General features: G+C 39.6%; 1 protein-coding gene across 3 annotated transcripts in view; it reads left to right on the plus strand.

The window, feature by feature from the left end:
* The first annotated feature begins 7214 nt into the window (after positions 1-7214).
* The window catches only part of plekhg4b (pleckstrin homology domain containing, family G (with RhoGef domain) member 4B), a 30500-nt gene continuing 24879 nt past the window's right edge, over positions 7215-12835 (plus strand). For 2 of the 3 annotated variants that reach the window (XM_078253096.1, XM_078253097.1), the window contains exon 1: positions 12410-12655. In XM_078253096.1, coding sequence (XP_078109222.1) covers positions 12587-12655 — 69 coding nt within the window. In that variant the 5' untranslated portion in view covers positions 12410-12586. Of the gene's footprint in view, positions 7299-12409; positions 12656-12835 lie in introns of those variants that run through there. The other variant, XM_078253099.1, reaches the window with a different exon arrangement.

The following is a 12835-nucleotide window of genomic DNA, read 5'->3' on the forward strand; positions in this document are numbered from 1 at the left end:
CACCACTGCCAGTTTTAATGCAAAAATATCTTGCTATATGTATAAAAAAATCTATATATGTAAACACATTTTACTGTATAATTATTATACTGTATATGCATATTTCATCATGGACATAATTATGCATATATGTATTTTGTCTTTTATATATTTTAATAAACATTATATAGTTCATTTATATTATTGCAGCAACAGTTTGTTTATTTCTGCTCATAACACACTTGATTATGGCGTCTGCTGCCACTGTGTGGATAAAAACAGAACATCTACAGCACAAAGCCACTCAGTATTAAGTTATTGTTTGAGATGATTCAATGATAATAATAAGATAATTAAAACCTAGTTGTGGTTTGATTTTTTTTGTTTTTGTTTACTGGTCATTTTAAATGAATGGGAACAATTTGGAATCAAGGCTGATGTTTTTTTAGATTATTGATTCCATTAAAAAAAACAAGGTAGTTTTAAGTTATTGGATCAGGTCGTTTTCATTATTTTCATTATCACAAGGAGATAAAGAATGAGCATATAAGTTATTTAGAGGTCAGAGACAGACAGCTGAGCTTGGTCAGCACAAGCAACTGAAAAGCTCTACATGACCGTACTATCAATGACATGAATACTGTTGGAACAGCAGCAACTTTCTACCAGTAATACAAATGCAGTGGTTACCGGATGGTGTATAAGTGTCTGGCCACAAAAGTGACTGTAACAGAAAGGCCTTATTTTTTAAATCAGAAGTGTCTCGTGTTTCTTCATGTTTGCACTTCCCTCTCATTCTCTGAGAAAACCAAAGTGAGTCGCCAAAGTGTGAACAGTCAGTATAAGCTCATAACACAAAGTTGGGTGAGCTTTAATGCATGACTGTGCTGCATTTCCCTACAGGGTTCATACTGAAGAATAATACATTTCCCTGTGGTGGTTCTGTATGCAAAGTACAGGGACACCTAGGGAATAGTTTTATGCTACATGGTAGTGCTGACAATCTGCAGCATCTGGCCCCTTGTGTGTCAATTAGTTTGTGGTAATTTGATTAAACACAACTGTATTTAGCAATATACACCATGTAAGGACAATACAAACTGAAATAGGAAAACTAGATGAAAAACCTTTAAGACAGGGCCTCCAGCTGAAGTAATAATGTAGGACCAACCTCCTAATAGTTCAGTTGATATTATACTTCAATTGTGCATATTACCAATAGCTGACACTTTGATGTATCATAATGGGAAAAGCAGAAGTGTTACTGATAATATCACAGTGTTGACAGTGAACCATCATGCACAATACTAGGACCCTGAAATGGAATTCAAATATCTTTAAAAGTTTGTTTTTACCTCTGGGCTTGTCCTGAAAAAAGGCCCACAAACCACCATGAACCTAGAGCACTGAGACCATTCACCAGGTCTGTCTCTGTGTCAGCCACTAGGTGGCAACTAATAGCCATCTATGGTAAATACTGAAGGAAGACATCAGTCAAGTGTTCCTTTAGATACTGTAAAATTTAGTAGGACCACAGGCCAATCTTAGATCTGTTGAAATTATGAAGTGAGTTTAAAGAGGGCATCACTGTAGAGCAGCATACATGCTCAGCCAACCTTTACTCCTGTATAAATAAGGGTAAGTGTCTGATCCACATGTAAACAAGAGGGTTGCTCCATCAGCAAAACACAGGAACCTGCTATCTCTCTCACATTGACCAGACAACCGCTAAATCTGGCAACGCAACTGACAAAGCAATCTCACCCAAGGTCCATTTTGTAGCTGTTCTGGAGCATTTGATTACATCACATGATCTTCATCAGCGGATGAAAAACAAAAAGCTCCAAAAACAGCTCATATTGTTTTGTCAACTGCTGTGTCCAAGGGTCAAGAGTTCAATTTGAACCTCAACTAGTTATTAATAATGTTACAACACAATATTTAAACAGACCTCTAATCAGCTGTGAAACCCATATGTCAAACCACAACATTGATTTAAAATCTATTATTGAAACTCAAGTGCATAAATGAATAGGTACTTATAATGTATGTTGTCAACATAAATTGATCTTTTAATTAGATTCTAAAAGAAAGACCTTGAGCCTCAAAGTGAATGCAGTTATTTCAGGTATTTCCATCAGGAGGTCAAATTGAGCTGTCACCTGTGCAGTGTACAGGTGACAGCTCAACTTGACAGTCTGTACGTTGTCATTCAAGTAAAGAGTAGAAAAGAGCTACTACAGCCAAATGTGAGCTACTTTTCAGCTATGTAAGACTTGGGTTTTCCTGATGACCAGATTTTTTTTTTTAAATGTAGGCCTATTATAATTTTTTTTTAAACGGTTGGCATAATGTAGCTTATTTATTATTATTTTGCTAAATAAGTGTCGCTTCATACCAACGCGCTTTTGTTAATTGCCAGCACAGCTCAGAGAAAGCAGCATTCCCTGCTCCGGTCGTCAGGGATTTAGGGAAGGACTGAATCCGAGCCCCGACTGAGACAAACAATGGCAGCTATGAAAGGCGAGGGGAGGGTCGGTCTATAATGCAAATGTCCACTTTGGGCGCCTCGGAGAACCTGCACTTAACACTGACAACTACCAACTTCCATCCAAAGTAAGTACGTAGCATATATAGGCCTATTACAGACGCTGACTGTATAACAGCTTAGTTTTTTTTTTTGTGGTATTTGTCGCTGTATTTTACATTTGCAATTACAGTTCTTCCATGGAGGCTTCTTTGCTTCAGCAACAAGTGGGAAAGCGGAGTGCAGACGGTTTTTGGAGACAGGACGCTGCAGCATCTCTGAAATGTGCTAAGTGCACCTGCTGAAGGAAGAAACAGAGAGGTAGGAACCGTATGGTGTCCAAATACAAGTACAGCATCCCGATGTAGCTACTGTTAAAGTAGCACCCTACTTCATAAACTTTCTCCTCCACTTCCTTATCGACGTTTTAACAGTCAAGAGGAAATTTCCCCATTTTGTTCGCATTCCTCAGGACTACGGTTCATTTCTCTGTACGAAGCTTACAGTGGAAAACTTTTTTTACCCAACATACAACAGTTTTGTTCGACCCACCTTTTTTTCTGTGCGGCTTATTTAGTGCAGCTAAGCCTGTCTCAGGAAAACGTGATTATCCTCAGACCATCGATACGCTGGCTTTCATTCAAGACATGCATGAGAAAGGCTTTGCAACATAATAGATCAGTGGGAGCCTGTCTGCTTGTATAGACGTGGGGCGAATGGAGGGGATTCCCACATAAATTGTGATATTTTGGGGAGTAAAACTGAAAATTTGAGAAATATTACATGCAACATGTGAGATTGACCCTCTGGCGTTTCTGTGTGCCAGAAAAGTCTATGAAAACATTTGGTTTAAAAAAAAAAAAAAAGAGTCAACTCTGAGCCCCATTTTAACAAAATCAATGCAGCCTGCACTTTTTGCAAGCGTTGATCAAAAAGTAATGGAATGAAATGCTACTGTAAAGTCCCAGCATATCTCCCCAGAGAGACATCAAAGCCGACTCAACATGAGGCCTTTATCTGAACAATTGCTCCATTCTACCCCGCACCCCAACCCCAACCACCCCACAACCCCCTATTCCCAATTTCCACTTGATTAAGCCCTAAACTGAGCAAAGTTAAATCTGGAGGGAAAATGGTTCACTAATTCTGACTCTCAAGTTCTGACACAAAAGAAGAAAGACTGTTCTCTCTGTTCTAATTTGAGTCTGATTCAATAAGTTGACAAGAGTTTTCTCTGCTGGGTTGAAAAACATATTGTTGGACAAATATAGACAGACGACGAAGAAGAATAAGTGACAGACAACTGAAAGCAAACCTTCATCAAATCATTTAGCTCCTGCTTGATTATTCTAGCCTTAGGATGTACGGATGTATTGCTGTGTACTATATACTGTATTAATTATAACATGAATACTATACATCAGTTGTGCAACAAAACCAATGCACCTGATTGCAAGTGGTTAACTACTGAATACTGTTAACATCAACATGTAAGCATAATGCTATTTTGGCTGTTAGAATGTAAGCAACAAAATCATGCATGTGTAACGATCCATAAAAAATGCATGGGCAATAGTTAAAAGGCTGTTTATTTAGATGTGGACACTAGTTTTCAGGGATCGATGTGAATGCCACCAATGCAGTTTATGACAACTCTTTACAATTCAGGTATAGGGCTCTGACAGCTTCCCGTTGATGGCTCTTTATTGCTCTCTAGAAACCTCCATCTGCTACTGAAGCTCAGATATCTTCCAAATCTAAACACTGTAGTTGAAATCCAATGCTCTCCATTGATTTTCCTGCATTTGTAAGCAATTTTCTCTAATGGTGAGAGTACGCAGAAGCAGCCTGCAGACCACTGTACACATTCTCTGTGTTGTGGTCAGGTTGCCAGGCAATGTGAGCTGCTGGATGAAGGCTGCTCTCTCCATCTTTTTCTGTCTCACAACCCCCCACCTCTCCTCTCAGCTTGCCTCTCCTCTGCTGCATACTAATAGATGGACAAAAAGCTGATTACAAACAAGGGCTGTCAAACAGATTATTAATATTCTTTGCTTTGTGGTCTGGTTTACAGGGGCAGTTGTTTATGGGAACTTCCTCTATTATTTGTTATATGTATGGTTTTCACAAATTAACTGTGAAATGCAGTGGACAGAAAGTCTACCAGTCTGCAGTTACTGTCACGTGCATGTGTTTAAGTCCTTTTGTATTCTGCAGGAACGTTTTTATATATCTTTCTGTCGTCCACCAGAGGAGGGCAGTGTTCAAGTCCTGTTGAGAAGCAGTAAACCCAGTACTAGAGTAGTAGACCTACTTTTAACTGTTTTTGCTGTGATGTGCTCTGATAAAATGTTAGTGAAATATCTTTGGGAGCTGAAAACACAAGAGACTGCATCTTTGCAGGAAGGAATCATTACTCTGACAACAACTCACAAACAGATGAAGTGAGTGTTTAGTTTGTATAAAAACAGGCACTCTCAATTGCAAAGCAAGACCAGTACACCAACAGTTTGCACAATACCACATCAGTGTATTGAGCTGTTTGTTTTTAGTAGTTTTTGGATTATTTTGTCTTTTTGTTTGAGTAAGGAACAACGGACTCGTAAACAGCTACATTATATCTCAAAGTAAATTATTTCCCCATATAAATATGCACAGGAAGGGAAGGTAGTTTTTTTTTTTTTTTTAAGATTATTTTTTGGGCTTTTCCACCTTTAATTTTTGACAGGATAGCTAGATGAGAAAGGGGAGAGAGAGGGGGAAGACATGGCAGGAAATTGTCACAGGTCAGATTCAAACCCTGGACCTCTGCGTCGAGGCATAAACCTCTCAGTATATGTGCCCCTGCTCCACCACTGATCCTACCCGGCCACGAAGGGAAGGGAGTTTTAAATTGTAAAATAATAATTCTCTTGCACTTGTGAATGTTACACTTTAAATTATGTGTAAAGCGCAGTATGGATTTCCCTTATAGACTCATCTGGAGACTCTTTGTGTTTTCCATGTAATGCTCATTTGTGTCACCAGATATGTAAGCATAGATATAGGAAAGTATAGAAACTCAGCATTCTGTCATTGAGGAACTCCTCAATGACAGAACTCCTCTTCCCGATCGGCCCTATCCTCAAGAGACAGGTATAATTAGAGCTATGGAAACAGGAAACACCTCGCCCTCCCTATCGTTTTCTCCCTCCTCTCTCTACCCCCTTTTTCTCTCTCTCTCTCTCTTCCTCCTCTCTCTTCTCAGATGTGCATTTCTTTGTACAAATTATCAGGTGCAGAGACGTAAGGCCTATAATGAGTCCTGTGATGGTTATCAGTGTATCTTACATCCTTGCATTTACTGGAAATGAGGACATGGCTTGTGCCTGATTTCTTCTTCTTCCAGAAAGCAATTAACAAGCTGCACATTCAGTTTTTGCTCTCATCTATCTGCCTGTTAGAATGAAAACTCGCAGCTATTTTAATTATATATTAAATTATAGATTTTTTCTTTTAGTCTATCTGTTATTAAAACATTTCCATTACTAAAGTGGTGCCTTACAACTAACTGCCAAAAAGCACAAAGTAAATCAATTACAGTGATTAGAACTTTAGAACTTTTACTGCAATTTCACACTGTCTAAACCTTAATCTTCCCACACTCTTCAGCTTGACTTGCATCACAATGCTTTGGCTTTGTATGCCAGTGATTCATTTGTAGTAGATATTTACACACCCTTTACGTTTAACCCAACGTCAGGGATGTAGATGAGGGGCCTCTAATTTCTATTCCTTCCTCCAAAGATTAAAGACCCTGTGGAGACCAGGTGTACAGTTCAGACCAAAGATTAGACACCCATCGCACTGCCCTTCATCTTACTGCATCCACAACTTGCTCGTGCACCGCATTCTGCCTCTGTGACGGTGAAAAGTTTACTTTTTTTTTTTGGAGCAGGAAAGCTTCTTCTTCTCTCTTCTTTGCTGTCCATTAAAAGGGGTGCACCAGCACTTCACCCAATTCCAACAGTCTCTCCCTCTGCTCAGGCACGCAGAGTTTAAGAGAGAGAAAAGTTAGCACTTTTTATTGATTCGGAGGAGACGCTCCCACCTTTTCCCTTCCTGGTGTGGAATGCACACCTGGAGGTGTTTGCTGAGTGGCTCTAGTAATCCATATAACAATGCAGGCTGACATCTGTTGCCATCAGGAGCACTCGAGGCAGGCTGCTCTGACAGGCGCTGGATTGTCTCTACAGATCAGTGTGGCTGTGATGATCCCTTTATTGTGACATTTATCTTTAATCCTTTTTTTTTTTTTACTGACACAATATAGAGTCCACAGGGTTTTAATATGATCAGAGTCTTTCTAATTATAAAACTGATTTGTAAAAAATAATAATATAACTCTCAATCAAAAGTTTTTATACATTAAAGACACCATGGATTGACAGAAAGCACAGGTAAAGCACAGTTGTCTAGACTTTGTTGACATGGCTTTGTTGAGTTGCACTGCTCTTGGTTCCCCTTACAGTGTACACATGAGGGAGATGGGTGCAGATAAAACGACTGGGTTACGCCCTGCCGAGGAATTGGGATGCCTGGGGGGCTGGGAAACTTTCTGCCTGGCTAGCCTTAATATTGTGATTCTCCTCAGTCAACAAAGCAGTTTGTTTGATGGAACATGTCAGGTTCTTCCAGGACTTGGGGGCTGGTCCTCTCCTCTGGTTAGACAGCTGTCAGCCCTTCAGAGCCCAGAGAACCAGCGACTCCTCCATGTGTTGTTGGAGACTTCAAAGCAGTAGAGCAGAGCGAGGTGAGTGCTGATTTTCAAAAACAATTGCAACAGCTTTAGCTGGGATTCATTTGGATGTTGAACTTTGGGGCATTGTACTGTCTCAGGCTATTTGTTGTCATTGTTAATTGCACTTAATCTAAGAGCAAAGTTTTAGCATTATTATTGCTGTACAGTCTGTAATCCAGAGGCTTGTTGGCAGTTGTTGTAAACTTGCTTATTTTCAAAGGGAATTTGGAATCTATTAAGTAGAAGTAAAGCTTAACTACTAAAGAGCAGTGTAGTACACACGACCAGATTAATTAATAGAAATGTAATAGTACAAATGTTTTATGACCTGCTTATGACAATCTATACACTACTCCTTTGGCTGGAAGAGTTTCTGTTGTTTTAATAAAGATAAACAAAATACAATACATGCTAAACAATACTGCCAAATACATGCTTTATATGACATACTGTAGTAAGTCAGTACAGTATTTAGTGGATGTATGTTTTAACTGCTTGTTGAAACAGATTTACAGGTGCGTGGGTACCCAGGCAAGTCTGTGCAAGGATGGTAACATCTAACATTAGTGTCTTTATTATAGGAAGATGTTTTCATTATTCTGCCCAACAGCACATATTAGATTTGATTCCATGTAATTAGACATTAAAGGGAAGGAAGGCTTGATTACTCTAGTTTTACAATAGGGATTAGTTATTGAAAACTAACTATAATGCTTTGCATAATGAAGTTTAGTCATACTTCACTGTTTGTACTATCTTTACTTTAGTCACACAGGACATACTGTAGTGTATGTATAATTGAGTCAGACTGAGATTGTCCTCTCCTTGACTCCTTGATGATTTCAACTGTGGGAGCTGCTGCTGTAACTCGACCTTGCCTCCTCCAGCCACCTGTGCTCGCGCGCCCAGAGAAAACACTGGCTTTTGTATTGGAGTGAGACGTCCACACAGCAGGGGGACTAAGGTACATTAGGCGGCTATGACAGGTGGCATACTCTCTTTCTGTGCTTGAATATGGTCGGGCTGTTGGTGGAACAGCTGCACCACACAGCCATGGAGGGCGGTGGTAAATCTCTTTCCTGACAAAGACATCAGAAAAAGACAGACACTTTAAATTTGATTTGAGATGCATTTCTTTTTAAATGTGTAAAAGTGCAATGTATGCATGTCTCTCCAAACAGATTTGGGTTTCTCTTTGCATGGCAGTGGGAGGCTGGGGGTTGGGGCACTATGTGGTTGTTTGTGTTTGTGTAGCTGTGTGCATTTGTGTAGCGAAGTAATCAATCTGAATGCTGGAGCCTTAAGTGTGCAGCAGCACCACTGTGTCTGTCTTTGAGAGGAGGAACAGTTTAGTGTGTGAGCCTGGATGGTGATGTGATGTGAGTTCCCATGGCTGTGTGAGGCGGTCAGAAGGAGAGTGATGACTCGTTCACTCTGTCCTCTGTATGGACTCAGCTTCTCAGTCTGATCTGTGAGTATAAAACTTCTTACAAAATGCAGTTGTTTTCATTTTGTTTGCTCGCAGTTCCTCTGTATTAGTTAAACAATGACTTTCTGCTTTATCTTTTTGGAAGAGTCAGATAGTGGAATTGTTGGAATTACACTGAGAGACGGTTGACAGACTGGTGTGAGCAAGAAAGTATATATTTCTCAGACATTGACCTTAATTGCCATCTTATTTGATGATCGATTAATCTTTTGAGTAATTTTACAAGCAACATTTGTTTTTCTTGGTCTCGCATGATATTAAATTGAATATGTTTGGTTATTGGACTGTTGGTCACACAAAACAAGAACAGAATTATTAAGAACAGAACAGATTATTCAACAATAAACTAATTGTTAGTTGCAACTCTACTTGGTATGGATTTCCTGAGCTTTTGCAATTTAGATGGATATAACAGACATTTTGCTGCTGTAAAGACATTTACAAAAAACTTACACTGACTTAAATGACTATACAATGCTGTGATTACTGCCAACATATTGCCACAACTGTCACAGTTTAAAATATATCATGCTGGAGTTTAAGAAGAAGAAAAGGCATGAAGTTTAAAGTTTTCATAACAACTGTTGTTGGGTGGCCTGTGTGGCACTGTAAGATTGGTACGAAGTGAGGTAGGACCAAGGTGTCACATTCCACAGTTTGGTGTGTGTGTGTGTGTGTGTGTGTGTGTGTGTGTGTGTGTGTGTGTGTGTGTGTGTGTGTTCATCACAAATGACCACCCATCTATTTACAACAGAGCATGTACTTTATCTAATCTTACTTAAATGTATGTATATATATATATCACCTCCAATGAATTCCTCCATATTCTAAGTAAAGTTTGGTTGAATCTGTGTGTGTGTTCATGTGTGTACATCTGACTGCAAAAAATTCTCAATCTTAATTCAAACAACTACTGTGTCTATCCTCCCCGCTTAAATCTTCTTTTATTTTTATCTGTAGACTTACGGTAAGATATGTTGATGATGAAAATGTTAAAACTGCAGCTCTCATGTCTTCTGACTAATTTCGTCCCCTGATTGCTCTATCAGATGGGGTGCCACCCCTGGGACAGCCCTATCTGCTTTTTCAGATCACATAAATATTGTTTACCAGAAGTCTGCGTAGACGAGGCTATTTTAAACCTTATGGTTGCTCATGGAAAAAACAGGAAAGGTTTAATTCTTGTAGTTGTACAAACATAGTAGTTTAACAGGAGCTGATGTTTTACTGTCCACAACTTTACTGCTGTCGTGATATGAATCAGAACATACTGTAGATAAGAACGTATGAAGCCCACACATATTTTTGTCTTTAGCACAGGGGACATCAGCTCTGTTGCCTAAATCCCTACACATTTAAACACAAGTTTCGGCTCCAGGATACATGTCGTTGACTGTTTATCCCAGTGCAGCAGGGCTTGATGCTGACCTAAATCACACACTGATGCTTCCTCTAGTGGCCTAAGAGGAACCACATGTCTACAGTCTCAAACAGGACATATAAAGAGGAGAGAATTAGGAACCTAAAACATTTAATTTCTTTCAATCCACCCGTAATATTTCAATTAATGTTTAATCTGATATTAACTGATATTGCAATTTACATTTAGAAGGTAATCATTCACAAATAAATTTTTGTTGGGAGCCTGTTCAATGTTATTTTTTTTTATATAGCTTTTCTCTTAAGTATAAAGTTTTATCACGATCATAAGCATATTGGACTATGCCAACTTACTTAAAAGAAACTAAATCCATTGTGTCAGTCAACACCAAGTGTACACCTAACATAGCAGTAGTACACTCATTAATAATTTATATAATTATAATAATCTAACCATTGTTGATAAAAATTAAAAATCATAAAATTTGAGATTGTAAGACTTTGGAGCACAATTTAGTTTAAAATTAGGGTGGCCCAGGCGCCGGCCATGGAACACAACGTTCTCAGCACAAGTGCCTCGGGGGACCTCTGCTGCATGTCATTCCCCCTCACTTCCTGTCATCTATCTACTGTTTGCTTCATTTATTTTACTTCAATATCTTAAAAACTAGTGCAAATAACTAATTCACTACTCAGACAGAGCTGCAGCCTCGCTTCCAAAATTATATAGGGCTGACTAAAAATCTGCTTTAGTGGGCATTCTGCTGGCTCAGTTGGCTGACGAGCCTGCATCTTGGAAGTATGCCGACCCGAGACCTTTGTTGACTTCAACTTGAATCGTTTTGTTGCTCATGTGAGATAAGTAAGAATTAAAAAGAAGGAAAAGGAGAAAAAAAGGAGACAATCTGCCCTCAGTGAAACCAGTGCAGTGGAGATGGCCAGGGTAGCAGAAATTATAGGGTCAGACATGGCACCAACATTATGTGACTTGGAGAGAGAGGAGTGTATATTTGCATAGTGCACATGCGAGGTATGTGTGTCTCTGTTTAAATAGCAGATTATACAGTAGCTATATACATAAGACTAAATGTTGATCTACTGTATATAACAATACGTGGTGTTACTATTTATGATCTTACCTCTTAGTTTACAGTAACGTCTTTGCTTTTTTGTGTAAAGTGCAAATGCTTCTGGATACTTTTGTCAACATGAGAGTAACTACAGTGTTTATGTGTGAGCACACGTGTGCTGTGTGACTGGCAGTGACAGCGTCTTCATCGGGTCATTGAGAATCAAGAATCTCTAAATATAAACCAACCCAATTACCTATCCTCACTACCGTCTCTGTCTAAATGTGATCTACACATTTATTACACAAAGCATGCATTCTCACTGATCATGTTTTCCCCGAACAATGATTTCCTGTGTTTAGGAAGTTATGGGAAGGAGCTAACAAATTGTCACTTTGCTGCATTCCAGCGGTAAAAACATGCTCACCTCTCCTGTGTTGTGTCTTGGTTAGGGTTTTCTTGTGATGCCCGTCAGATGTCATCATCGAGGAATGTTAACTAATGATATAATCAAGTTTATTGTTCCATATCTTCAACTCAAATACACACTATTTAGAAGAGCTCTTTAAAGACAAACAGTTTATATATTGTTTTAGAGGCAATGTGTTTTGAAGATGTCATATGTGTCTTATGTACCAGGAAGATGGCCCACATATGTCAGTGGTTTCTAAGGACCAGTTAATGAATTGGGTATTCCCTTGCTAATATTTAAGGGGAACGCTGTTGTAGTGAGTGACCTGAGCCACCAATCCTATGCTGATGTCTTCCTTTCTTTTTCCTTTTGAAAAGCAGCAGAATAAGCTGAAACCCTAGTCCATTTGTATTGTTAGGACAAAGAGAGACCATTGTGGCAGGAAGGGTGGAGGGGAGCTACCGGTGGAGGTAGGGGTGCAAGGGGTCAGGGGGGGGCAGAGAGGAGTTAGTCAGTCCGACCCCTGCTGGGTGGAGTGTTGGGGGTTCGGGGCGGTGGGGGTGTGCAGGTCAGGTAGTGTGTTTTTTTCTCTCTTTCTCTCTGAATGATGAGCCTGAAGTTGCAGCAGTGTGCATTTATCCAGCTGGAAGAGGCTTCAGTAGCAGAGCAGTGGCAGGGCGGGGGAGGTTATGTTGGAGGGAGGGAGGGTGACGGGGAAGCCAGCGCACTGCCTCTCTCACGCTCCGACAGGAGTTTATTCTGCTCCAGTTGCCTACACTACAGCACACAGACAGAGCTGGAGAGAGAGAAGGCACGGGACCTGTTGATATCACTGCAATGACTTACAGCACTTACAGAGTGGATTGTACACTGGATTTTAGCGCTTGGAGTTGACAACTTTTATTTATTCATTTTTTATTTTTTATTTGGTATTTTGTCTGGCGCCTAAATGCTGTCACTGGGCAAAATGCACTCCAGAGCAAAGTCCCGGAGTTGTGACAACTACCTGAGTATTAAGGTACAAGCTTTAAATGTATCTTCATTACAGTTTTAATTAGACTTTTTGGAAGTTGCTGTTTCTTTCTGTGTGATTTTTGCATTTGTTTTAACTCTTCTGTATCGAGTGTAATACCTGACCTCTTTGGAACACGTGTGTGTGTGTGTGTGTGTGTGTGTGTTTGTGTGTGTGTGTGTGTGT

This window comes from Sander vitreus, chromosome 6 (assembly GCF_031162955.1).
Source record: "Sander vitreus isolate 19-12246 chromosome 6, sanVit1, whole genome shotgun sequence".
In the NCBI taxonomy this organism is placed as follows: Eukaryota; Metazoa; Chordata; class Actinopteri; order Perciformes; family Percidae; genus Sander; species Sander vitreus.